General features: G+C 53.3%; 10 protein-coding genes across 10 annotated transcripts; 3 read left to right on the top strand and 7 right to left on the bottom strand.

Moving 5' to 3' along the window:
* Positions 1–1,277: 1,277 nt before the first annotated feature.
* Positions 1,278–3,669, bottom strand: PFLUO_LOCUS1060 (secretory subunit; the record flags this gene model as incomplete). Its single annotated transcript, XM_073778062.1, has 6 exons — positions 1,278–1,453; positions 1,511–2,449; positions 2,499–3,156; positions 3,210–3,436; positions 3,496–3,580; positions 3,640–3,669. 6 exons carry the CDS (start codon positions 3,667–3,669, stop codon positions 1,278–1,280), a joined length of 2,115 nt encoding a protein of 704 aa, XP_073635154.1.
* A 2,147-nt stretch (positions 3,670–5,816) lies between these two features.
* PFLUO_LOCUS1059 (uncharacterized protein) lies at positions 5,817–6,745 on the bottom strand (the record flags this gene model as incomplete). The annotated part of the gene is made up of 2 exons (XM_073778061.1): positions 5,817–6,348; positions 6,405–6,745. 2 exons carry the CDS (start codon positions 6,743–6,745, stop codon positions 5,817–5,819), a joined length of 873 nt encoding a protein of 290 aa, XP_073635153.1.
* Positions 6,746–6,973: 228 nt separating this feature from the next.
* On the bottom strand, positions 6,974–8,590 carry PFLUO_LOCUS1058 (uncharacterized protein; the record flags this gene model as incomplete). The annotated part of the gene is made up of 2 exons (XM_073778060.1): positions 6,974–8,358; positions 8,470–8,590. 2 exons carry the CDS (start codon positions 8,588–8,590, stop codon positions 6,974–6,976), a joined length of 1,506 nt encoding a protein of 501 aa, XP_073635152.1.
* A 463-nt stretch (positions 8,591–9,053) lies between these two features.
* On the top strand, positions 9,054–10,720 carry PFLUO_LOCUS1057 (Protein ssh4; the record flags this gene model as incomplete). The annotated part of the gene is made up of 3 exons (XM_073778059.1): positions 9,054–9,528; positions 9,582–9,887; positions 9,939–10,720. 3 exons carry the CDS (start codon positions 9,054–9,056, stop codon positions 10,718–10,720), a joined length of 1,563 nt encoding a protein of 520 aa, XP_073635151.1.
* Positions 10,721–12,012: 1,292 nt separating this feature from the next.
* Positions 12,013–13,696, top strand: PFLUO_LOCUS1056 (the record flags this gene model as incomplete). Its single annotated transcript, XM_073778058.1, has 3 exons — positions 12,013–12,048; positions 12,139–12,824; positions 12,880–13,696. 3 exons carry the CDS (start codon positions 12,013–12,015, stop codon positions 13,694–13,696), a joined length of 1,539 nt encoding a protein of 512 aa, XP_073635150.1.
* A 407-nt stretch (positions 13,697–14,103) lies between these two features.
* PFLUO_LOCUS1055 (uncharacterized protein) lies at positions 14,104–16,066 on the bottom strand (the record flags this gene model as incomplete). Its single annotated transcript, XM_073778057.1, has 3 exons — positions 14,104–15,239; positions 15,298–15,875; positions 15,939–16,066. 3 exons carry the CDS (start codon positions 16,064–16,066, stop codon positions 14,104–14,106), a joined length of 1,842 nt encoding a protein of 613 aa, XP_073635149.1.
* A 198-nt stretch (positions 16,067–16,264) lies between these two features.
* On the bottom strand, positions 16,265–17,817 carry PFLUO_LOCUS1054 (Glucosaminyl phosphatidylinositol (GlcN-PI) nositol acylation protein; the record flags this gene model as incomplete). The annotated part of the gene is made up of 2 exons (XM_073778055.1): positions 16,265–17,665; positions 17,722–17,817. The coding sequence occupies 2 exons, from the start codon at positions 17,815–17,817 to the stop codon at positions 16,265–16,267; spliced, it is 1,497 nt and encodes a 498-aa protein (XP_073635148.1).
* A 2,060-nt stretch (positions 17,818–19,877) lies between these two features.
* On the top strand, positions 19,878–20,846 carry PFLUO_LOCUS1053 (uncharacterized protein; the record flags this gene model as incomplete). The annotated part of the gene is made up of 1 exon (XM_073778054.1): positions 19,878–20,846. One exon carries the CDS (start codon positions 19,878–19,880, stop codon positions 20,844–20,846), a length of 969 nt encoding a protein of 322 aa, XP_073635147.1.
* A 992-nt stretch (positions 20,847–21,838) lies between these two features.
* On the bottom strand, positions 21,839–23,929 carry PFLUO_LOCUS1052 (uncharacterized protein; the record flags this gene model as incomplete). Its single annotated transcript, XM_073778053.1, has 2 exons — positions 21,839–22,997; positions 23,055–23,929. 2 exons carry the CDS (start codon positions 23,927–23,929, stop codon positions 21,839–21,841), a joined length of 2,034 nt encoding a protein of 677 aa, XP_073635146.1.
* Positions 23,930–24,694: 765 nt separating this feature from the next.
* On the bottom strand, positions 24,695–26,565 carry PFLUO_LOCUS1051 (uncharacterized protein; the record flags this gene model as incomplete). Its single annotated transcript, XM_073778052.1, has 3 exons — positions 24,695–25,173; positions 25,234–25,816; positions 25,876–26,565. 3 exons carry the CDS (start codon positions 26,563–26,565, stop codon positions 24,695–24,697), a joined length of 1,752 nt encoding a protein of 583 aa, XP_073635145.1.
* Between the last annotated feature and the right edge of the window lie 164 nt (positions 26,566–26,729).

The following is a 26,729-nucleotide window of genomic DNA, read 5'->3' as shown; positions in this document are numbered from 1 at the left end:
AGGCAGGACAAGGCAAGGCAATTCAAGACGGAATTTCGTTTGATGTGATTCTGATGGAGTTTACAACTTTGGAGATGGAATAGCATGGAACTGGCATATGTGCAAGAATGGCCATCTGGCATTTGCAAGAAAGAAGGAACGGGTGTTTATTTCCTTTTGGTCTCTCGTTACTTACATTACTTACTTCTCCCCGTTTAGGATTCAGGCTCGAGGATTTCTTTATTATGGCAAGAGTCACTCGCTTCCCGGGCACAGCCTGCTCTATGTTCCGATTCGATTCTCTGGTGCCTATATCTAGTCTGAGACCCGTCCTATCAATCTAGGTCCTTTTTCGTTATAGAGTGATTGTGTTTGAGTTGATATAGGTAGATTCTTATTTGGGGATATATTTAGACATGCATGTACTCATGAGTATGAATCCTAGGTATGTCCCGAGAAACTGATATATATACACGTACTGCAATGTGTTGATTTCCCCCTCCGTACTCTTTCTTGGAGAGGACTAAAACTGGCCACCCAAAATAGAGTCTTCTATGGCAATGCTATCAATCAGCCTAAAGGTGTTCGTCCATGGACGTACGTAGGACAGGGCATCTCAACAAAACCTAGCTCGGTATCAATTTACCCAAGCTCGCTGTTATTTGACGAAGACCCTGCATGTTTCTATTTATAGCGGTCTTTTTAAGTGACATGCATACTAGGAGCGAGGTCAACATGCAATTTGGACACACAGAGTGCTCTCCATCACCACGGTCCATCCAGGTCTAGAGTCCCGAATCATGGTCATGGTAGCACTGGCCATCGTAGCTAGAGCGTGGATCCCATAGATCAAGTAGATGGCACCAAGTAAATACCCAGTAGAGACTTGGAAGGAATGATACATGATACACCAGTAGAAAAGACATGGGTACGCGAATCCAAGGGAAACCCTTGTAGAGATGAAAAAAAAAACCTTTTGTAATTCCACATCTATGGGCAACGTCGGACGGATATGAGAAACACAAATAAAGAAAGAAAAGAATAAACGAAGAGACACACATAGTATAACGATATAACACGTTTAAAAAAAGAAAAGAACCCCCCAGGCTACCCGAGAGAGATAAGAAGACAGACAGAGAGAGAGAGATCCGATCCGCTGGCCCATGCCCATGCCCCATTTTCCCTCGCATGTTACACACACAAATACACACAGACACAGGAAAGGCCCGAGCCAGAAAAATGAAAAACCCCATCAATCAATGCAAAGTGCAACGCAACGCAGCGTAGATGCAGGCAGATTAATCCTCGACATCCGTTTCTGTGTTGGTGTCGCTGGTATCGCCTGCGTCGCCATCGGTGTCACTGTCCTCGTCGCTGGAGTCTTCGGAGGGCTTTTGTGTCTTTTTCTTGGGGGTGCCGCTCGGCTTGGGTGCGCCGCCCGTTTTGAGGGCGTGCATTTGGCCGGCGATGGAGTCTGGAAGAAGGGAGTTAGTATAGATACACACACAGAAAAAAGGACAGAAAGGCTTACCCTCGTCCGGCTCGCTAATATCATCGTCCTCCTCCACGGCCACTGCTTTGGCAGGGTCGTCAATGTGCAGGGTGATTTCCACCTTGCTGTCTAGCCCCAGATAGCTGTCGCAGAGCATGTGCATGACGAAGGTGAAGTCGCCGACCTGCGGAGGAGCCTGGAACTGCATCTTCAGCGTCTGGACGTTGAAGGTGGGCTTGCCTGCTTCGTCGAAGAGCGGCTTCTCGAATGTGGTGAAGGTAAACGGCGGCACGGCCATCTTGCCCTGCTTGGCGTCTGCCAGGAAGATGTGCCACCGGGGAGAGTGGTCGCGAGCGAGGTAAGGAGCGTGGGCCAGAGGTGGCTGGATGGTCTCCAACTTTGTCTCGACTTTCTTGCCGTCGATAATCTTGACGGTCTTATTCTTCGCCGCCTTGCGGCCCATCAGTGCGTCCAAATCGTCCTCGTCAGGGTCGACATCCTCCAGGTCCAATTCATTAACCGCCGGCACGTTGGTGCATCCTGGTGGGATGAGTCGGGCCTTCACAACCAGCTGTACCAGACTGCTCGGTGTGATGACCTTCTCACCCATAACCTTGAAGAATGCCTTGGAGACCTCCAGCACAGGCAGTTGCCGTGCGACGGTGACAGCTTCGGTGTATTGCTTCTCTGACAAAAGACCAGTACCAACGGTAAGTTTGCGGCGTTGGTCCTCGGACATCTTCATGAATTTTTGGACGGAGAGATGATCCTTGGAATCTTGGCCCTCGACGGACTTGACGACGGCGTTGGTGAAGTTGGGAAGTTGCAAGAGCGGCGACGAGCCCGGTGGGACCGCCTGGATGAGGTTTTGGGATGATTGGAAAGCACCAATGATAGGTCGCAGGTTACCAAAAGCCAGCGCGATAGCATTGAATGCCTCGCTCAGGGAGAGGGCGATGGGAGCAGCTTCGTATTTTTCTGCAGGCGAGTCAGCTACCTGTAAACCCATAAGAGAAAACAAACTCACCAGCATCAAGAGTTGTATCATCCAGCTCCACTCGGCCGAGGTACGCCCACAACAAAGCCAGCGCCTTACGGCGAGCGGAGTTGTCGATCTTCTTGAGGGTCTCGCGGTCCTTGGCGGAGAGGAACGAGGAATCGTCTGCCAGCACCTTCTTCTCCAGTTTGCCTAGTCCAGAATCTGCCTGGGCACCCTGAAGCATCTCTTTGAACTCCTCGCCCGAGGAGAGAACGCTCACGATATCACCATCTGTCATGTCTTCTTTGTACTCGCGGAAGATATTGCCAGCGGTAGCAATAAGAACACGTTCCTTGGTGTATCTTTGGGAGCCGTACCACCACTTGCCAACAATGTACGGAAGGAGAACACCTAGCAGGGCTCCGTAGACCAGCAGGACGTATTTCTGATTGCCTTCCGTTACAATGAATTTGGGCAGCGCGATGCCAATGCTGAAACTCTGTTTGCCATCCGGGTGGCCATATTGGAGGTAGTTGTTGCGGATATCCTCATCGGTCAGCGCTTTGTAGGCCTGGGTGAGTTCGTGGAAGCGCTCGTTGAGCATCTCGACGGTCTCATTCTTGGCGGGGTCGGGGCGAATTTTATCGGGGTGGTAGATGAGGGAGAGGCGCTTGTAGTGTTTGGAGATGGCTTTTTCGTCGGCGCTCTTGAATAGAAGAGTTAGTATTGACATTTCGGGCTATCCTCACCACAACTCACCCGTGCGATACCCAGGATCTCATACGGATCGTACAACTTGGGCGTTGTCCGCGCCGTGACGAGGATCAAATAAACCATCCATGCCATCACGAAGTATCCCAGGATGACAGTGACGATACGCTTGATCCGGCGCTCCTTGCGCAGGCGTTTGCGCTTCTGTGCCTCGATGAGGTCGCCATGTTGGGGTTTGAAATCGGATTTGATGCGGGGAGCGGTGTTTTCGAGCTCTGGATGCGGCGCACAGACTTTAGTATTGCGGTATTCACAAGCGCCCGGGTCAGCCTACCTTTGCTTGGTTTGAGGAGGTTGTAGGTGAGAGGGAGGGTGATCAGGCCGGTCAACGTCAAGATGAAGAAGGGGAAGAATTGTCCCTGACGGCGCGAAGACACGAGGTTAGCTGATTTTTCACGGACGAAGAGCTCTCACATACCTGCTCATCGTAGGTGTAATCTGACGACATCCTGAGGTGAGTTTAGGGTACAGACAGCGGTGGCCGCTGTCCGCGGAATTTAACGATCGTTGTTTGGGACAAGGCTGGTGTCACTCTGGACAGGCGAGACGCGGGAAGAAGGGGAGGGCAGAGGAATCGGATATTCGAAATCAGCGACCACAAAACTGGCCCTGGGAATTATGGAGAGAAACAAAGGAGTGATGCAGGGGAGGAACGGAGTATCGATTCACTTCCACTTTGGGTCAGTAGACGGTGTCCTTTAAGGGTCTGACCGCCCGCGAGTTCTGCTGGGGCCCAAGGCGGTGAGCATCGTCGGCTTTATACACTACGGAATCCCCTTCTTTGCACGTGGGATTGTATTTTGCGGTCACTCTGCTATTATACTACTCGGTAGGAAGGAAGTAGGAAAGGCATTGACTAGAACAGCTGCTACGTACAGAATGACTAACTACCTAGCCATCAAGCACTCATTCCCAGCACCGCACTGCACTCTGCTACTTAGGATGCGCCCAAAACCGGGAACTCAAGCGTCACTGTCATTAGAGACGCGAACTCAACCAGTCCGGGAGCAACATAAACTTCACAGAGGCTGGTGATAGTCTGAAGACGGTCCACGGTGCGGCGCGGGACTAGCAGCCCAGAACAATCCACATGGCCGGGTCGAGGTGGACCAATCCAATACCCCTGCATCGGGCGTATCTTCATTGCTACAAGTCGGAGGGACCCGGATATTGTCCATGGGAACACTGGTGTTCTCGCCGTCGCAGCCGGTACTGAACCGGGGCGGAAGGACGCTGTTGAGCATTCTCCTGCTGCGAGGCCTTGTTATGGAATTTCGAATCGAAAGCTGGTCACAGTATGTTCGTTCTTTTCTCTCCATTTATACCGACAATTGCGGCGAAGGCAATAGCCACACGGACCAAAGTCTCCTTCTGGAGGATGGATGGGGATTCAATCACCGAGAGTGGTGTGCGGTGTTCTTGATAACAGAAAGAGTCAGGAACGTGCCGCTGAGTGATTTTTTCACAATATCAGAAAACTCACGAATCAATGTAGTCGAGTGCACCAAAATACTCCAGCATGCGCTCGCACAAAGTCACATCGTCGCCGGGCTCGCCGCCGAACAGTCGACACTGCGCCGCCTCTACCGTGCTGCTCGTGTCCTGCACGCCTTCACGGGTCTGCCAAGTCGTATACCCATAGTGCCAGGTCGGGGCGAGGGTTGCTAGGCCCGCAGATCCGCGTGAAGAGCATGGGCACGCGGCAGAGACGGGGATCGGTATAGGCTCAGCGTAGGTGGGTCGGGGGCTCCAGATGGATGATGGGATGGCCAATGGAGAACCAGAACCCGGGAAGACGGGAGGAGTAGTAAATGTGTCTGGATCGTGCGGTAGCTGGTTGCTATTGCGGGAGCGAGGACGAGTGCGGCGTCTGTTGTGCCTCTGGCCCATCCTCGGGGCGGCTGGCTGTACAGTCGGTATTGTATGTCCAAGTGAGAGAATCCAAAATGATAATAACAATAACAAACACTTTTTATAAGAGAGGAGTGACCATCACCTCCTTGGCAGGATGAGATGAGGTACCGAGAGAAAGAAAGAGCAGGGAGAGATCGGCTGCAGGGGTGGTCAGGGTTTTATAGATCCCGCGAGGCATGAGTCGGCGGGTGAGTCACGGCCGTAGTGAGTGGGCCCGGAGCGGCAGATCACCGTTATCGCTGAGCAGAGCTCGATCGTTACTCATCGCGAAAAGAAGGCGTGATTGATCCAGTCGTGCCATTGGACGGATCAATTTATTGAGTTAATCCAGGCAACTCTCATTGTGGTTTACATCGCGTGATCGAGTGCCGGTCGGGTGGAATGATCACCTCAGCTGATGGATGATGGAATGGGTTGATTGCAAATCCCGTCTAGGCACGAACTTAACCTAACTATGGGCCGTGTTACCTAAACAAAAAGGACACGCAAGTCGTTACGAGGCCAAAAGGAAATGCAGCAAGGCAACCCGGCAGAGTCGGCGCCGGGGCAATCATTGTCTCAGCGCCGACGGTCGGCATTGCTCGGGCCGGACGGAGATGCCATCAGGCAACGAGGTCAGGATTCCTCAAACAGAGTGAATTCCTCACAGAAACATCGCTCAAGGCAGCGAGGCAAACCCAACTAAAAAAAGGCAAACATCTTAATCTCAATACTCTCCCGCGGCGGCCCATCGCGAAACTCAGGATCCACAAACGCAGTATGAGGCACGGTCACACCACCCTCCTCGGCCCTGTCACTATCAAACTGCATAAACACCAGAGCCTCTTGCGGCCGCTGACCACTCAGATAATACCACTTCTGGGATTCATTGAAGGCATACTTCCCCAACTCATTCCATCCCCCCGGCAGAACGAGCCGGTTGGCAATGCCGTCGTTCTGATGATTCAGGGAGCCCCAATCACAGACCGCTAGCGGGTCTCTGGTCACGGTCTTCAGGGGCCGCCAGATGTTGATGATCATCATCCGCTTGGACAGGAGCTGCTCGCGCTCTTCGGCGTCGGGAATCGTGTTGACGAGGTTGCGCAGCGCCCCGGCGACGGTGAAGTCCGAGTGCACGCTGTGTGCTGGGGCGCGGTTATCGGCGAGCGTGGCCGGGTCGCTGGCGAGACAGCGGACCCGGTGCTTGAATGTCTTGGTTCGCGAGGCGCCGGTTCTGCGTGGGTGGTCACTACATCGTACGAATGGCCGAGTTCCAAAAGAAAGACATACAGTTTCTTAACCAATTCCTCCGTCTGAGGGACAATAAACTGCTCCACCTGCTCTTCATCCGCAGCGCCGCCGAGCTCGGGGATCTCATGCCAGACATACTGGAAGCCGTTCTGGGGCAACGAGAACTCCGACTCGTGGCCGCGGAGGTCGCGCACTTGGATGCGGTGCTCTTCCTCGAGATTCTTCATCGCAGCCACGCCCTCATCCCGGCCGCCTGTGGTGAAGTCGGCGACGAGGCGCAGGTCCGCTGGCCGTCTCCAGAAGATCAGGTCTGTGTCGACATTTCGGGGCTTGTAGGCAGCGCCCTCGTGTATGGGTATCTGCGGTGTCGCGATCTCCATGTTGAGTTGTGGTGTCGAACGGAAAAGGACTTTGCCAGATCTATATATCTGCGGGGCACGTCAATTGATCGACATCGGCACTTGGGAGATCCGCGTTATGTGCATAACTGTCTTTAGTCCGGCAGTGACATCGGGGAATTACTTCGTTTGTGACTGGCCAACGGAGAGACAGGTACCGTGGAGATCTATGCTATGCTGGGTATGGTATCATATGTACATCCACGCCATTCATTCCTTCTGAGACGCCCGAATAATAGAAAGCATCTCCTCCCCCTTCGGCGCGGTAGTCAGGTTCTCGTAGCCATTGGCAGTGACCAGAATATCATCCTCAACGCGTACACCACCAATGGGAACGTACTTCGCCGCAACCTCGAAATCAATGTACTTGGCAAAGGACTGTTTGCGTGCATCCGCCAGAGCGAGCGGTGAGAAATAGACGCCAGGCTCCACTGTAACAACCATGCCCGGCTCCAACAGCGGTGCAGAGTAGGTACAAGGAGAGAGATAGGGGGCCGTCAAGATCGGGCCGTAGTAGCCGCGGTCGATGAACGGATACATGGCCATGATGGATGTTCCAGACACATCGTGGACCTCCAGCCCAACATGGTGGCCTAGACCGTGGGGGAAAAACACGCGGGATGCACCCGACTTGTAGATCTCACTGACGCTGCCACCCTTGAGCACACCGAGAGCCAACAAACCGTCGATGGCAATGTCATGGGCCAGAGTGTGCAGATTCAAAAAGCGAACACCCTTGCGGATCTGCTTGATACACTCCTCTTGCATGCGCTCCACCAGTTTATAGATATCCCGGACGTAGGTGTTGGGCCACTCACCCGATAGCGGGAATGTTCGCGTCACATCACTGGCATAACAATTCCACTCTGCACCGGCATCCAGACAGACCAAAGGCTTCTTGAGAAGAGTTTCATTATTCCGCTGGTAGTGCAGGATGGCCGCATTGGGGCCCGAGGCTGCGATGATTTGGTAGGCCTGATTCCGAGCCCCGTGGGAGACACAGGTATCCAGGAACAGACCCTCAATCTGCGACTCATTCGACATGTCCTGAATATTCTCCAAAATTCTCCGGTGGGCAAGCGCCGAGACCTTGTTGGCCTGACGGATCATCCGGATCTCGTACTCGTCTTTGACTCCCCGCGCTGCGTCCATGGCCGGTAGGAGTTGCTTCACGTCCAGCGGTGAATTTCCCGACAGGCCCTCTGGCTTCTCAGATTCGTGCAGCAGATACAGCAAGCTGTCTTTCCCCCGTGAGTCGAGCCATGACTCCAACTCCCCCTTCAGCGATGCCTGATAACGAACGTGATCGACATCGTAGCGATCTTGTGCCTCCTCCCGGGAGAGTGTCGGTCCCATCCATATCGCACGGTGAAGATCAAAGTCCGGAACATACAGTGTCAACGTGTCCGATTCGATATCGTATGTCAGCGAGCAGTCGGGCTCATCTACCCCGCAGAGGTAGTAGAAGTATCGGCGCTGTCGAAACGGACGCCCTTGGTCGGAGTCGCGCCAGTTGATTGAGGGCTCTCCAGTCAGAAGTATCAAACCACTCGAGACTCCGAGCTTGCGGGCAGTGTTGCGCGCATGTTGTTTCGCTGGATGCCGATCAGCCTGATGGTCGCGCGATCACCAGTGGGGTGAGAAGGGCGCACGGGGGTAAAAGGGTAGGGTGATTGTCAATTAGGCTGAAGTCAAAGCTCACTGACCTGGATATTTATCGCAAGACGTGGGCGTCACTGCCAGTTGGATTCTGTAGCAATCGACCGAGTTGACCACGACGTCGGTCAAACTAGCGCAGTGGTCTCGAAAAGCTGCAGTCGAGCGCATTGTGGGCGTGTGGATGGAGTAGGAGGAAGTACCTCCAGCAGGGAGCCGTAAGGAGTGCAGGGGCAGGGAGGAAGAAGGGAAAAGAGGAAGAGAGGGGAGGAGAGCGGAGGAGACGAGGGAGGCTGGCTAGTTAGTTCCTAGGGATGCGCTATACGATAGGTAGGACAGGCCTCATTATTCTCGGTCGGCAAGGTCGATGAGCGCTTAAAAGTACGGCAAACAGCAACGAAACAGAAAGACGAGAGTGTACTAATAGTATACCTTGCATCCGAGACCTGTCTGGTTGGTGGACAAGTGACGCCGCAAGCGTCTTAGATAACACCCGACCGCCTCTTGGCTTCTCTCGCTCTCTCACTCTCTCACACGCACTCTCTCACCTCCTCCCATCCACTTCATCCTCCCTCAAACCCATCCACCCACCTTCTTTGCATCCTTTCTCTTCTGATTTCATATCAAATGAACCATGCAGGGCTCGGAGGCGTCGGGTTCCGGTGCACTCGCTGACCTGCCCTCAACGCTTCGAACGGTGATTGGCAATCCGCCGACGTCACCGATCGGCTTCGCATCTTCACAGTCCCAACCCACGCTTATACCGACTGGAATATCACCATCACGGCAACAAATACTAGGCAACCTACAAAATGGTATTTCCTCGCTCGACTTCCAGGGTGACCGCCTGGTCGCCGGTGGCGACTCCCCCGGGTCGACCGGCAAAGGCATCCTGATCGGGATCCTGTCTGCCTTTGGCTCGGCGATAGTTGCAGTGGTCATCCTCGCAGTCTTCTTTTTCTTCAAATACACCCGCCGTGGGCGGATTATGCTCGATCGCATCGGCCGACCGGGCGAGTACGATGATGAACAGGCGTTTGCGCGCGAAGAGGAGGCGGCGCTGGAGGACATGGATGATCTATCACGGTCGGAATACTTTCGAGCCAAAGGTAAAGCCCACAGTCAGTGTATGGACAGAGGAGAAAAATATTAACTGTCGCAGCGTTCGTTCAAGCCAATCCTGCCGAGTCGATGCAAACCGATATCTCGCTGTCGCAGTTCCTCGCCATCCAAGAAAAGGGTGTTTCTGCGTGGGAATTTCAACCCGAGCTAGAGATTGCCAACTGCTTTGTCGAAGGTCGGACAGAGATCGAATTCTTCGACTCGGAGTGCAGTGTCCAGACCAATCTCCCCATCCCCAAACAGAACGAGGTCTACTACTGGGAAGCAAAGATCTACGATAAGCCGGAGTCGACGACGATTGGTGTTGGTCTCACGACCAAGCCGTATCCCCTCTTCCGCATGCCCGGTTGGTGCCCTTGGTTTCCGTGATCGTCTATATCCGCTGACAACTAGCTAGGCTTCCACAAAGTCTCGGTAGCCTATCAGTCGACCGGTCATCGCAGACATAACCAACCATTCAATCCAACACCATACGGGCCCCCGCTCCTTCAAGGCGATGTCATCGGTGTTGGTTATCGGCCTCGAGTGGGCACGGTTTTCTTCACACGCAATGGTAAGAAACTCGAAGACGTGGCGCACAACTACCGCGCCCAGAACCTGTTCCCTACAGTCGGCGCGAACGGACCCTGCAGCATTCATGTGAACTTTGGACAAATGGGATTTGTGTTTATCGAAGCCAACGTCAAAAAATGGGGTCTGGCGCCTATGACGGGGAGTTTGGCCCCGCCCCCACCCTATGGCAGCGAGCAAGGCAGCATCTTACTCGAAACGGGGCGCGAGAGCGCTTCTCAGATCTCGCAGCGGGTGTATCAAAACGCGAACTTTTCTGCGACGAACTCGAGTATCAGACTTAGTCCAGGCCCTGTCCGATCTCCAACCGACATCTCTCTTGCCCAACTGGCCCACATCCCTTCCAACGAGGATGCCGGTGAGGGGTCCAGCCGGATCACTACCAATGATGAAGATCTTACGAGCCTTGCCCCAACGCCCTTACCTGGGGACCCGGACGAGCAAGGCATTCCACCTCCGGAGTATTCGAGCCCCGGAAGCAGTCGTCGAGGCAGCGATGCCTCCTTGGAATTTCCAGCCCGGGAGTCCCAACCTGCGGCTCCTCACGACTGGCCCGAAGATACCCAGAATCTCCCAAGCTACCAAACCGTGGTCGGAACCGACCCCTAAACACACGCGCACAGCATTCTCTGTAGTCGTTTGGCTCTCTGGCTACTGAACATACTTTGCGATCATTGCGGCTCTCTCATTTCTTTGTCGTTTTATTAGCGGGTTTTCACGGACGGCGTTTCTTCAGCTCCGCAGGGAAAGGGCAGGATTGTCTGGGATACCTATATGGGATTTTTGAGTCGGGTGGTTCTTTATTTTCTCCTCATCAATCTCTATGAAGTCACGTATACGGGTTTAGGCCACTATCATTCTTACTTGTTCACCTCTTATTTGTTTCCTCTTTGACCAGAACAAAGATTTGTACATTGCCATTATCATGATGGATCTCACCAACTAGTCCCCGTGGGGTTGAGCTCTACATATCCACTCCTCTCCACTGCGTCATTGACCGACTTATCGATAGCCGTTCTGATCTCATCGCTTATCAGGACCGCTGCCAACGCCTGCGACCTCAAATGGCCCTTCTTTCCAGCACCTCTCCACTCATTAGCCCCAGCTGGATCCCTCGCTGCTGACGGAGATCCCCGTGGGCACCGCCAAGGAGAACCGCCCCCAACGCCCGAGAAGCTCTGATCGCTCCAGCCCACTTGCTTCCTGACCATTTGCAACCCTCTTAAACTCTCCAGCCCGTGAGACACCTGGAGTTTCCCTCAAGTCTGCAAGCTGCTAACCATCCATGTTCTGTTGAAGTCAGGCTTTCCCCGACATCCTGTCGCAATTCCGCTCTATCCTCGCCTCATTCCGCGCGTCACAGCACCGGCCTACCTGTCAAGTAACTAGCAAGCTCACCCACACAAACACTCCGGTTTCTCGCGCCTTGGGAGGCCTCCATTCCTACTCGTCATCCGGGCTCTGACACAATTACACCTGTGCTACTCTGCGCAAGGTGCCCCGCGACTGTGATACGGGCTGGGGAAAGTCCACCGGAGCTGGAGACTCCCCAGGAGCCACACCGGCCGTGTGTCTGTCTGCAGTGGACCGCTTGCCTGAGGCGCGTCTCTAGTACGAACGGCAGTGGGACAGCAATTTATCTATGAGTGGAAGCGCCTGTTGACCGTCAAGATCGCATCCCTGGTACGCGCGTTTGATTTCCAGCGTCTAGGAGTATTTCCAGCCACACGACACACGACAGCCTGCCAGAGGGAGGAGGACTCTGTGAGACAATACGATCCGCCTACACACCTTTCGAGGAAGCTTGTGTGTCTCATTTCTTCCTTTTCTCCGCTGCTCCACCCACCCTTGCGCTTCCTGATTGCCCTTGTTTCACAGCAAGACCCTGGGCAGTGAGGACAATGGCCGACAAGGCTGCGTTCCATGTCATTGTCTTGGTAGGTCACCTTTAGCTACAATCACGTGTATACCCGTGGGCTTGGTTTGCAATTGCGCGTTGGGAATAAGAAGCTGACTATGAGCCTCAGGGACCGAGCGGTGGGCCCCGTGAAGACCGGGTCACTGGCCTTCTTGTCCGGTCAACATCGACAACATGGTCTCCCGATTCAGTCGTTGCCGTCGATGCTGGTACTCTCCTTGCTGGCATCATCCGGTTGCTCGCCGAGTACATGCCATCGAAAGATGAGCAGAATGTCCTGCAGGAAGGACCCTTCGCTGGCCTGCAGCTTCCCTGCGAGACTGCAGAGGCTAATGCGGCGCATGTTTTTCGGGAGATCATCGGCGCCGTCCTCATCACGCACGCCCACCTCGACCATATCTCCGGGTTGGCGATCAACACGCCGATCCTAGAGGCTGGAAGTGGCCCGAAACCCGTTGCGGCGTTACCGTCTGTGCTCTCTGCTATGAAAAACCACATGTTCAATGATGTCATTTGGCCTAATCTCTCAGACGAAGACGGTGGAGCTGGTCTTCTCACCTATCAGCGTTTGGTTGAAGGCGGGAATCCCAGGTTTGGTCGTGGTGAAGCAAGAGGATATGTCCGGGCTTGCAACGGGCTGTTGACCAAATGTCTCAGTGTCAGTCACGGGCGGTGCAAACAGAAATATCATCCGGAAAGCGGAGCGCATCATCGAGTGGGCAGCGCGGTCTTTGCGTCGGATCAGTTAATGCTTCCGTCGAGGGCAATATCGGTCGATCACACAGAAGCAGGAGCGTAAGAGAGAGAAACACCTCCCAAGTCATGGAATCGCACTAATGTTATGATCTAGATTCTACTCGCCGGCCCGCTCTCCCAGACTGCTCCCAGCAAACCAGAAAGACTCCGGTCTCGCAACGGTCGAGAGCTCAGCATTCTTCCTCCGCGACCACAGTACAGGCAACGAGATCATCGTCTTCGGCGACGTAGAGCCCGACTCCGTATCCCTGGAAGGACACAACAAGCTCGTATGGGACACGGCAGCCCCCAAGATCGCAGCCGGCACCCTGCGAGCAATATTTATCGAATGCTCCTACAATGACAGCATCGACGACGCATATCTCTACGGACACATGTGCCCGCGCCATCTCGCCGCGGAACTCACCATACTCGCAGCGAAGGTCGTCGACATGCGCGACTCGGCCGCGCAAGCGGATAAGAAGCGCAAACGCGCTGGGACTACCATCGTTGGCGATGTTCCTCCCGATCAAGTGAGCCCGAAGTCGAAGCGCTCGCAGAGCAATTCGTCCGGGGTGAACATGAACATCAATGTGAATTGCCCTACACAGTCCCGCAATAACTCCATCGTCGAGAAAGACATGCCCGACGCAACCCTGGCCGCCAGTGCGAGGGCTGAATCATTCTCTCTGCCCGGTGGCCCCGGCGCTGCTCCTGCGGATGATTCGATCCCTAATTCCTCCAGCTGGGCGGACTCAAACCCTCTCCCTCTGGCGGGACTGTCGGTTTATATTATTCACATCAAAGAGCATCTCACCGACGGCCCTCCGCCTGGGGATCAGATCTTGCGTGAGTTACGAGCGCACGGCGAGGCGGCGAGTTTGGGTTGTGAATTCTTTCTTCCGGATCCGTTGCAGGGGATATGGATTTGAAAAGACAAGCGGAAAGGAGACGGTGGAATATTGCAGAAGGGCGAAGGCTGGTACTTTGTTTTTTGGGTTGTTTGGCGCATGGCGGTTATCGTCTTTTTCGTTTATATTGGTAGGTAGTGGTGTTGTGAGTGCAACCATCGGTTTCTTAGGTGGAGACTGCCTCTGTCACTGTCCGCTTTGGCGTTTAGTCCTAGTAGCTTTGAGCTTGCATGGGAATGTATTATGGTACCTCTCTCTTTCCCTTATTGCATAACACTGTGGCAGAGTATGGGTACATTGAATAACAAGATTATTGAACATAATTTGGAACTACGTATTGCCAAAGAAACATGTACTGGCTGCAGACATGGTGTGTACAACCATAACATACCCACCCCCTAGATCATCAACTCACGTCACCGGCCAAATCAAGCAGAAGCCATCTTCTCCTTGGCTCTAGCAATGACATCTTCCCAAAAAGCATCTTTAGACGCAGGAGCACGCAGGCCCTTTGTCCCAGAGGCGTCACCATCCCCACTCGCAACAGGAGGCAGAGCAGCAGGAAGATCGAGGATATGTTCGTGATCACGCGCGAAAAGCAGCAAGTCCTCCTCGGCACCCCATTCACCCATCGCCATGACGCCGATAGGCACGCCAGTGTCAGGATCATAGCCAGCGGGACAGTTGATGGCAGGACAGCCCGTGAAATTAGCCAGCCAGACATACTCCATATTGCGAACGGAGGATTTGCCATCCGACAGGCCACGGGACAGGTCATTCTCGCCGTCGATGTGCCACCCAGGGATCGGGGTCGTCGGGGAGACGATAAGCAGGCCCGGATGCGACTGGAAGAGGTGTGCGAGGTGGGTCATTAGGAGATTGCGCAGACGCTGCGAGGCGAGCAGGTCCTGCGCCGTGATCTGGTACATTCCCATTGAGACGAGCACCTTGTTTGGCGCGGTGAGTTTCGAGATCTGGTTCGGGTGCACACCGGAGGCTATCTCCGCCATGATGGTTAGCACGTGGGCGCGCTGGCCTTCGGGTAGGTAGGGGATTGTGATGTCGATGATTTTGTAGCCTTGCTCGCGGTAGTAGTCAAGTGCGTTGTCTAGCACAGCGCGCACGGGAGCTTCGGCGCGGTCGTTCCAGTCGCGGACTATGCCGATGGTTTTGGTTTGCGAGGCGAAGATTTTTGGTGGTGTAGCGCTGTTTTCTGGGAACTGGGCTGAGACAGGGTCTTGCGAGGCGGGTGCTGGCACGGACATGAGGTTATAGGCGAGGGTCAGGTCGTCTATGTTGGATGCCATGGGTCCGAGGACACCCACTGACGGGGCTAGACTGAGTGTCGGCGCCCCAGAGACCCGGCCGTGCGAAGGCTTCAGACCCCAGATACCACAGAACGACGAAGGGATGCGGATCGAGCCTCCGCCGTCAGCGCCGAGAGCGATGGGCACCAGGCCCGCCCCGACAGCGTAGCCGGATCCGCCAGATGAACCGCCGCAGTAGAAGTTCTTGTTGTGCGGATTTCTGGGAGTCCCATAGTTGGGGTTGTTGTTGTTTGTGTCTGGGAATTCGATATTAGTCCTGCTGCGTATTATGTCAGGAGTACCTTGGAAACTCACCTAGCCCCAGCTCATGCATAGTAGTCTTTCCAATCACAATTGCCCCAGCTTCTTCCCACTTCTTGACACACCACGAAGTGTCGTCAGTATCACCCTTGAAATCCAACTTCGTCCCCACGGTGCGCTTGTATCCGGTGATATGCACCTCATCCTTCACCGCGACGGGCACACCATCCAAGGGGCCCCGTGTCTGATTATTGTTATATCTCTCGGTCGAGGCCACTGCAGCTGCAAGAATTCTCTCGGCTTGAGACTCAAGGAAAGCAGTAGAATGTTTGCCTGGCGGCGTGACGTCGCGCCGGATCAGAGGGAGCAGCGTCTCCACGACCGCGGTAGGGGTCAAATCACCCGAGGAGTATAACTCTTGATAATCGGCGGAGGTATAGTGGGCATTTTCTCCCGTTCGCTTAGCCACAGTCACCTTCCATTTCTCCGGCTCATCCTTGCTGTGGTCGTCGACTGGAATGACGGTGGGGTCGTTGCGCGCGGCATACTGGGCGAGCTCAGGGATCTGGCGAATTACATCGAAGCCCGCATTGCGCCAGAAGTGGCTCTGGATTAACCCGACGTTTTGAATTCTGGAATAGAGGCGTGCTGTGTTACTATAATGAGCTCAGGGTAAGCTATTTGTTGCGACTTACAGTGTTGCGCCGATGGCCAGTGGAATGCCGCGGAAAACGGGGATTGACTGTGTCTCGTTCTTGTAGGGCACCCTGGGCCCCTCGCGTGGTAGAGGGTAGTTCAGGAACTTGCGATCCTCAGCACTCATTTTGGCAGTCGCTGTGTTTTGAGAGTTGTGAATGGGAGAAGTTGAGGAAGCTGAGCAGCTGCGGAAGTGGAGAACACCCGACGTCAGCACATGTGACAATTGCACCTCCGGGCGATTTATTCGAGGTAACGGTAGGTAGAACAAAGTGATAGGAGAGTGGTATATATGGTAAAGTACATTTTCTGCCGTTCTCTATATTTACAAGGCTAAGCGAATATTATACCGGTCCATTGCCAGCGCGACACCAGTCACGACCGCGGCATAGCCCACCAAGATGCCCATAGCCTGTGGCGTTTGGATATCCAAAGTCCGTACGCCCAAGTTCACTGCGCCTGTCAGCAGGTTTGCAATGAGAAAAATTCCAAGACCACCGCGATTGAACGCGTGCATGATCTTGCTGGTCGCAAAAGAGGCGCGCTCTGCCTCGCCGTCTTTCCCGGACGACCGGTGAACCCACGGAAAGAAGATAGTCTCGGTCAGGCAGAATAAGAACAGCTGGGCGCTGTTGAACGCCGAAACCCAGAGCACATACGGCATATTGGCCAGCCGGCGCGACACGATAATGTTGGCGCCGTAGCCAAAGGCGTAGGTGGAATTGAAAAAGAACAAGGTGGACCAAAACAAGGCCTGGAGCACCAAGCTTGTCAGTACGGATTTGCGCGCCTGCTGAGGGTTGTTGGAGGACGATATTCCACGAGGGATAACGCGAATTCCAGCTCCCCGGCCGGCAAGGAAGATGGCCAAGTATCCAATGAACGAGAAGACGCCCTCGCGGTTCTTCGATAACAGATCTGGACCCCGAGGAGAGACGAGGATGTAGCCCTTGAGGTCGGTTGATTCCAAGGCGACCTGATAGAGTGCTGCACTGGCAAGCGCTAGAACCTCGTAGGACGGAATGACCGCGGTCAAAGAATCAAAGATCTCCACAAATGGGGGCAACAAGCCGAGCGTGAAGAAAAAGTTCCAATGCACGCCGTATTCGGTGACGTGTTCCGCATAGTCAAGTCCCTTGACACTCCAGAGCCGGATCAGACCCAACACAATGAGAGGGACTGCATGCCGAGCAGATCCGATCAGTCTCTTGGGCAGAGCTGGCCGGGCCGATCGCGAATCACGACCTTTCAAAACCGCACGAGCAGAGACCACACCGGCCGAAAACACAAATGAGCCGACACCCAAATCCATGAGAGATGTGCCCCAGTTCTCGACCTTGGCGAAACGACGCGGGAACACGGGGAAGTCGACCGCCAGAATGGCGACACAGGTGACGATCATCATGGCGGCGCGATATGTCGTCAGGAAGGGGTGGATGGGCAGGGACGCTGCCTTTCCTTGAACATCATCATTTGCCGTGGCCGTGGCCGTGGACTTGCGTGGAGGTTTGGCTTTTTTGGTACGTGCGGGGGATGGCGTCAAAACGAGGAATAGAACGGGGGAGACGAGGAGGATGTTCAGCAGCCACGGCGCCGACGAATATGCCGTTGTTGCAAACAAGATAGCTAGGACATTGAGAAGGAAGTCCGCTACGAGGGCAGCAGGGCTATCGGATGCGAAGAAGGACAACCGGGATTGGAGCGCGGACCAGAGAAGGACAGATGTCTGATGGGCATTGAATTAGTTCAGGTTGCGGAAGGCGCAACAAGGAGGGATCCCACCGAAGCGACGAGGGTGACGGCATTGATTTCTAGGATGGAGCTTCCCGAAAGGTTCGAGACGAAGGCTTCCTTGCGAGCCTTGTAGCTCGGGTCCATGGTTGGTTGGTGTCCAAGTCGGTGAAGATGCGGCGTTCAATCATCGGCCCGCGACTTTACTCGCGTGGTCACCTGATGTACACAACCCCCCAACTGTTCAACCTGTGCAAACAGTGATTCCGCATTTACTAGCAAATCAAGGCCCGGGTCTCTGCTCACTACTGTTCAGCTCTGGTGCAAGCCAACCCAACAACCTCCCACGCTGGCGATGGCTCCAAACTACGTAGCTGGAAAGCCTTGCATATGCTTAAAATAGTCAGGGCCGGATTCGATCTCCCTCTTTCCGTCCTACTCGCCTTGTCGCTTTTTTGGCTATCATACACGATCGCAATCTGGCGACCTCCTCTCCGTCGGAGTCGAATGTGCTCTCACTCCGTGATCTTACTGCCATAAGCCTCTCTGACTGTCGATCGCGAGCTAGTCTAATAAATCAAAATTTTGCCAAGCGACACTCTGGATTTAGCACGCGCGATGTGGTTCCCTGATTTAGATCAAACAGGGATCGGCCGCCCTCGTCTCCAACTCCGGGCTCTGAATCTCTCAAGACTAGAAGAATCATGCCCATTGGTCACATTAAGAATCGCGGCTCGTCGACCATGGAGCAAATAGGGATTATGTATGCACTATGTGCCTATGCAGATGCACAGTGCCGTGGGATCGCCCGGGATCGCCCAGGGATCCGCCTTGCCCAAACAACGTAATTACGCAGTTCTTGGAGATGGTCGCTTTTGCAACGCGGTCAAGGCTTGGTTTGAGCAACCAGGCTTGTGAATTCTGGAAGGAAGGAATTCTAAAATAACTCCCATGGGGGCCAACAGCACGGTGGGGTGGAGCTATTGGGGGCCTCGTGCGGTAGAGCCTTGTCGGGCTCCCCAGTCTATTTTTCTGCCACCTTCTATTATTATGTGCCTCTAAAACATGGCTCCTAGCCGCATTCAGTGCGATAGTCATGGTGCTATCCCTGTCCAAGCAAGGCCTCAGATGCGTCAGTCTACTGGAAGTCCAACGTTCGGGAGTCGCAAATGACAACTTGTCACTACGGACGCAGATCGATGTTTCATTATTGACCGATGCCTACACAATGCGACTCTATTCCACCCCCCCGGGATTTTCTTCGCAAGTTCTCGGGATATAGCGCTTCGGTGCCTTGCCTGACTTTACCGAAGTTTGGAGATTATTCTACGGTCTGCGCGGCCCGGAGTCACCGGGAGGAAGCAAACCCTAACTACGTTTGACTAATTATGGGAGCCATCGTCATTTGGGTCTTTCTAGTTAACTCCGGATCTAAGTTACTGGAGAAAGAGCAAGGTTACAAAATGTTGCTCGCTCGTTCGCCCCTGCGTCAGCGAATGAACGGACTGGGCGGGTAACCAACACAGCGTAAAAGTCCATAGAGGAAATCCGAATCACCAACACCAACTTCTATAGTTAGCATGGCTCGTGCCTAAACAGAATTCCCCTTGGCCGGCATTATGGGCGAATGGGTTGTAATCCGGAAGTGCACCGCCCATGGGGCGGCCCATCATAGTGTACCTTGGAACCGCGCTATTCCCATAGCTCTAGGATATCCACACCGTTCGTACAAAGCCGGACCCCAATTGGACCACTAGACTCAGCGTTATGCCATTGGTTGCGCCGCATCGGGAGACTATCTTCCCTGGAGGATGCTGCTAGCGACGATCTGGAGAAGGAGTCGTAATCTAGACTGTCGGTGACAACCGACTTTATTTGAAGACACGCGATCCCCTAGAACGAGACACCGAAGGCCACCGTCAGGAGCGCCCCCAACCTGACAAGGCTCATTCGAACTGCAGCCTTGGATTCAAAATTTCGCGCTCAAGTTTCTTTCTTACCAGTTGGCCTTGCATTTGGTCGCCTTCTTTCTATCACATGCCCGCCTTGGATGGTCAGATGCTGACCGGATCCTCTGGACCTTTTTTTTGTCTTCAGATACAGACTCGATGGTTTCTTCTAACTGTGCATTACTTGGGCAAGACAAGTGGGACAGATTTGGTCTTGCGTCTCGCACCGTGTCCAGCTTGGACCAAACAAGGAACATCATGAGCAGCAGTAGCAAGGACATAGGCTCGTCAAAGAAGCGCGAGCCTCGCTCAGGGACCCGGAAGGTGTCATCACTCTCTGCCGAACAGCTGGAACGCAAGCGTGCGAATGATCGAGAGGCCCAGCGGTCGATCCGCCAGCGAAACAAGGAGCACATCGAGCAACTCGAGGGTCAAGTGGCCACCCTCCAGAGCCAAATCACCGATCTACGGACCCAGAGCGAGCGCTTCGATGAACTCTTACGGCGCAATACAGCCTTAGAGGAAGAGAACAACCGTCTCAAACATCAGCTCGCCGCGATCGCCGGAGGATCGGGCTTTGTTGCTGCTAATGAAACGGGTCCCTTTCGAACTGGATGGCGCGTGGAAGACGCTCCCAGCACCGCAGCCCCGAGCATCCCCTCGACCGGAACGATGCTCTCGCCGCATTTTTCGGGGACGTCGCACCCAGCATCAGCGGGGCGGACATCCTCGGGGCTATCAGCATCGAGTCGGTCATCACATTCTCACGAATGGCAGCAGATAGCCCACACGCGTTCACCACCTCTCCGTGACTCGTCCGATGCAGAATTCTCCGACCGCTTGGATCCGTATGTGATAGAAGGCCAACTACCTCATCAAGCGTCTCGCATGGTCCCGCCGTCAATGCCCGCTCCATCTGCTCAGATGAGCTTCAGCAGCAACGCTAGCGCTAACCAACAATCTTCCGAGACGTCCTTCTCGCACCACTACCACATGAGTGAGTTTCCACAACACCGACGTGCCAACGAACTCCATCCTCCAGATCAAACACATCCCCAGTACCTACATCAATCCCGGTCCTTGTCTGTACCAAATGACCTCCAAACGGCCCAGACGGCTCCTCCTACAGCCTACCAGCAGGCGGGCCCAGCGTATCAACACCCAATTACCCACCCACCACAACGCGAACAGCACCAATATGCATACCATTGGGTTCCGCAGCCTTGAGTGTCGGGGCGCGAAACGTACTGTCTAATTTGACAGCACGAGAATATACAGTTGAGAGACATCTACTCCGAAATTGGGATAGACGAACCCAATTTACATATTACGGGATGTAAGTTGTGGCTCCGGGATAATAATATCTCCCATTGACTCTTCCCTAGACCGTGTTATGACCTCTATCTGGGTACATCACAACCGGACCCTGAAAGACCTCAACTCTCCAAGGTTGTTGGCAAACGAACAGCAAACAAGAGCCGGATATATCACCAATCGGATAACTTTCGCAACGAATGCACGCTGAATTACTGCGCCCAGTCTCCAGCTCCGGCGATACTCAGCCTGCCAGTCGAATATTACCTACGGAAAGCGGCTTAACCTGTGGCACCAGTTTTCTGTATCCTTTCTCCTCCTGCCACCGCTGTACATACATGCAGCTCGTGTCTGCTAGGAAGTCAGCAGTCCAAGCCTATCCTACTTGTAACGAATCCAATGTGGTGTATCAATAAATAGAACTATAGGATATTATTGGCCTAGCACTGCATAGAGAATATCAAGTATCTCTGCATAATATGCAATTTGAGAACAAGCCCTGCCATAGAACCATGAGTCGCTACTCGCATAGTATTGTATTTGCTCTAGCTATAAAAATCGGGAACAAGTATGTATAATAAATTGTCCATCTTCTGTCTGTACTGTGTACCGCAATTGACCTATTTCCAACACGCCGCTGGGTAGCATCTCATCCGTGCCCATTGTCGCCCAACTACCAGCAGTTGGCTGTGGCTAGTGAGCAGGGGAAGGCTCTGATGTGGGAGCTTCGGGGGTGGTCTGTTGTTACCTTTGCCATTTAGGGCTAGAGTTGTCTTATAGATAGATGTATTTACCACGCATATCTTATACACAAAATTTGCATTCCATGGATTTAGAATATCTATAGATAGGACGAAAAAAATATGCAGCGGATGCACCCATTCTATTGACGCAGGATCTTTAAGTTATAACCGGAATTGCCCCGTACGGAGCGATTGCGCAGTGTCTTCAACTAGCGGAACATACCCAGACCCTTCTTTCTCAATCCAATACATCTGATCTTCACATCCAACGGGCGAAAATCCTTCCTTGCGGAGTCCAACCTTGACCTTCTTCATGATGGTTGACACTCGCTCGGTTTCGTTTCCATGACTGGGGCCTTGGTCAAGCGCTACATTGGCACCGTCGCGGATGATCCGCAAAAATCGTGGGATGGCATACCCTGGAATACCGTGCTCAGAGCTTATCATCCAGTGTTCCAGCTCGCCGAGGATTTTGTCCGCTCGATCCCATGAGCTTGCATGAAACTCAATGGCCGCACAGCCCAGTTGGCCTTCATAACCGTATTGATTCATAGGAATGGCATAGACATTAACCGATGCGATATCAGGATGGCGGCTGAGGCAGTTCTCAATCTCCGTCGTGGAAATATTATGACCCTTGACCCGGTAGGTATCCCCGAGGCGATCAGAGAACGAAATATATCCGTCAGCATCCATAAATAGTGCATCGCCGAGCCGGAAAAATTCGTCGCCTTTGCTAAACACATCCCGTAGCGTCTTCTTTTCTGTAGCTTCAGCCCCTCCGTCCCCGACATAGTTATGCTTGCGCTGGATGGGAGGGTTGATACGGCAGATTGCTTCCCCGAGCTCGTCTGTCTTAGTCGGAATACAGAACCCAGTCTTCGGGTCTCGAAGAATTTCCCCGGAGACCAAATCTGCCTTGACAAGATAGAATGTATCTTGCCCAAATCGTCTCATCAGAGGACCCCAATGGGCGACCTTGCCATTTCCTGCATTATTCCGGGTCGAGTTAACCAGTGATGTCGTCGCCTCCGTCGCGCTATAATATTCCACAATCCAGTCCACACCAAACCGCTCGCGGAATGCCTTCCACACAGTCGGTGCGAGTCCTAGTCCAAATGCCAACGTGACATCATGGTCCTTTTCATCTGGGAACCGCGGGTCCGGCGGGGACTGGATGAGGTATCGAAGCATTTCCCCGATATACAGGATTGCATTCGCGTTGGATTTCCGAATGTCAGCCCAGAACTCGCGGCGAGAAAACCGGCGGGCGAGAATGACAGTGCCAAATGTCATCAGCACTGCAGGCATTGCTGCTACCCTGTATACCCATAGTTAGACATGCTAGTACTCCATAGAATATGCTTTGTATCCTTACTGTGCTGTGCCGTGGAACATAGGCAGACAGATATAAAATCTTCGACGTATATCATACATGCCAGGCCATCTGCCGTGGTTGGCGAGCATCGCACAATAGCCGGCGGGATAGCATACAGCTTTGGGTAGGCCAGTTGTTCCGGAAGTAAACAGATACTGCACCGGCATAGTGGGGCCAATCTTAGGTCGCTGGGACTTGGGGTAGTCGTCGGTTCCAGGCTTGGCTGGAGGAAATTTTTCGTGTTCCCAGAACACAGCCCCGTCCGGTAAGGATTCCGGCGGAGAAGCGTATGTTCCCGCATCGTAGATGATGGTTGTTTGGCGATGACCCGGCACGCTATCTTGACAGTCATAATATGCCTCCCGAATCACGCCCCAAAGCTCCGTGGTACAGATGAGGAACGAGGATTCACAAAGGCTGGCGCAGTGTCTGATATGCTCGGCTTTAAACTTGGTGTTGATCGGGGCTGGGATGGCCCCGAGTTTGAACAACGCCCACCAAGTGAAAATGAACTCGGGCGAGTTGTCCATGAACAGACACACCGCCGTTCGGTTGGTGACACCAGCATTGGCCAAAGCCTCAGCCACACGCCCAATCTCTTGTCTAAACTCGTTGTACGACCAGCTTCGCCCTTCGAATTGGAGCGCCTCGTCCGACCCGATTGTGGCTCGTACTGCGTGGGAGGCATGTACGATATGGTAGAATGACCAGTCATCTTGCCCATGTTTTTCAAATAGACCCTTGCTAAACTCTTGACCCTTTCGTGCGCCTCGAATTTGGGCCAGGTCCTTGCTTACCGAGAATTTTGCATCTAGGTACATGGAAAGCGCCGTTAAGGCGGCGCCACCCAGTAACGCGTTAGGCAATACGTCCATTTCGGTATGCGTGTTTAATTATAAGTAAGTAGCCAGACCATCACATCGATGAATTTATAAAGGCTTTCTTACTTAGCAAGGGTCCGCTTGCCTTCTCCATGCGGGGGTCAGGGCCCTAGTGTATAGCCGCGGTTATACACGCGGTCTCGCCGAGGCTGTTTTGACATATTGCTTAGGCTACATCTAACAGATGTACTAAATAAGTGGATATATTCACCAAAGGAAATATGCCATCCATATACGAGTACAGGTACTGTGGTAGAAAGGGTTATTTCCAGAAGTCCACGATTTGGGGCAAGTTGGTCTAAGAGCCACCCCACCAAAACTAATTGCGGAGCTGTAAAAGGATCGCCTTCATACCAACGGCAGCTGCGCCAGTAGTCCAAAATCATACAATTTAAAGACATCTACTCACTTACTGGCCAGCTGGAAAATCAGGTGCTAAATATAGCTGAGGCTAGCCATTACTGGGCTGCTGACGTATAGCATTAAGGTATTTGCTTCAAGGATTAGGGATTGTATGGGAAAAGGTCCAACATTTTGAATTATATGTAAGACAGGAGAATCTGCGTCTGGCTTTGAAGATATATTTCAGTTATTGTGGGATTTACATTGGATTTCTTGTTGCCCTATTTGACATCCAGCAAAACAAGGAGACGCGAGGAACGAAGGAAGAACAGGTAGGGTGGGTGTTTGATCCAAAGGGATTCAGTCAACCGCCATTAAAGGGCCATCATAATACTTATATCGTTCTTTTGGAACAGATCAAGCAAAAGAAGGCCGAATTTTGCCATTGGCCCTGTCCAGCAATCGTTCACGCATAAGCACCTCGTAGACATGCGAGGCCCAAGCGCAGCAAACACGTCTCGAATCCTTTGGGTCGATAATCTCCTCCACTCCAAAGGCATTGGCCGTCCGAACTGGATTCATTAGGCGAAGATATTCCTCTTCCAGCTCTTTATAGCGTTCATCCTTCTTCCCTTCCTTCTCAGCTTCACGAAGCTCATGCCGATGCCCGACTTCAATACCCCCGTCTAGAGGAAGTGAGCCCCATTGCCCGGACGGCCATGCAACCTGCATGACAGGATCACGACAATAAAGCATGACGCCGCCGGCTACACCAAACGCGCGCCGCGTCACGAGGTTGAAGACCGGTACTGTAGTGCTGAAATATGCCTTAGCGAGCTCCACCCCCCAGCGCATAGTGGCGGTGCGCTCAGCAACGGTACCGATGGCGTAGCCAGCTGTAGGAGAAAAAAGGTCAGTGCAAATAAATAGATTCTTCTGATGGATATATCACTTACGGACGTCGATAAACTGTAGAATAGGCAAGTTCATGACATCGCAAAGCTTTAGTAGCCGTGTCAGTTTCTGGCTACCAGCCGCATCTAGCGCGCCGCCATTCACTTCGCAGTCGAGCGAGATCACACCGATAGGACGCCCACCAAGACGTGCGAGTCCACCAATAGCGGTTCGACCCCATAGGGCTCCAATCTCAAACCATGAATCTTTGTCGACCACAGACTGAATGATAGTGCGTGGATTATACATGCGGGCTTGTCGTCGTGGGATTATGGTGCGTAGTCCGATGTCTTCACGTTCTTCGCTGTCACTAGAAGGAACCACGGGAGGCGCTTCGCTTCCACAGTTAGGAAGGTAGCTTAAAACCCTACGTAGTTGCTCATAACATTCGGCTTCGTTGGCAGCTAGGTTATCAATAGTGCCGTTCGTGCAGTGCACCATTGGTCCTCCTAAGTCCTGGAAATCAAGACCCTCTTCGAATGTTGCGCCCTCCACAACTTTAGGACCGGCATTGAAGAGCGAGCCGATATCTGCTGCCATGACGGAAAAGTGGCAGGAGACTACCCTCGCGGCGCCTAGGCCAATCTAACGTAATTGTTAGCCATACACTCGTAGGACACAAAAGAAGGGTTGGAATGATGTACAGCAGGTCCAACAACTGCGCCGAGATTGGGAATTCCCATGTTCAATTGCTGTACCATTGGTATAAATGGAGACACATGGGGGAGATAACTCCACCCCTCCTTACGGATAGTCGTCACGCTGCCTCCGCCAGAGCTACCATCCACTAGCTTAATGACTGGCAACCTTAGTGCGAGCGCCAACTTCTCGACGTAGACTGTCTTCCCAGCAGTCGCGCCATCTGCATGCCCCGACCGGATACTGAAGTCGTCTGCCGTAAGTAAAACCTTTCTGCCCCGGAGCATACCCGCTCCCTGAACGTTATTGCTCGGTACAAATGAAACGGGCTTCTCTCGCATGGGCGCAGTCTTCTCCCATGTCACTGTTCCGGAGACAGAACCAATTTCTTGGAATGTGCTGGGATCGAGAAGCTGCTCTATACGTTCGCGCACCCATAGCTTTCCAGCTTGTTTCTGTCGTACATAACCACGGTGGTTAGGATCTGGCTTTGCCGCAATTGCGCGAAGGGTGGCGATTTGGCCTAAGACATCCGAGTAATCTGCTGGGAGACGGAAAGCTGCGGCCTGAGAGTTTGCCTTTATCTTCTGTGGTTTTTCGGTCGATGGTGATATATGCGACGAGACCTGGTTCAGTCGCTCGGTGGCCTGGTCTTTGCTCCCTTTTGGAGGCGATGCGTCGCCGTCTTTCGCCATTTTCGCAATTTCGGCCTCGGTCAAATTGGTTTCGTAATGAATTAGATTCTCATTCCTTATTGACGTTGATTTTAAAGATGGGGGGGCGTGTTTCTGTCGGGTGAGGGGGCGATTGGCCTTCCCGAGTGCCGAGGACCTCAGTAACAGGCCAGAAAGGAGCCAGT

The sequence above is a fragment of the Penicillium psychrofluorescens genome (assembly GCF_964197705.1).
Source record: "Penicillium psychrofluorescens genome assembly, chromosome: 1".
Lineage (NCBI taxonomy): Eukaryota > Fungi > Ascomycota > Eurotiomycetes > Eurotiales > Aspergillaceae > Penicillium > Penicillium psychrofluorescens.
The sequence above is the reverse complement of the archived record's forward strand: the minus strand, read 5'-3'. Positions and strand labels throughout refer to the sequence as shown.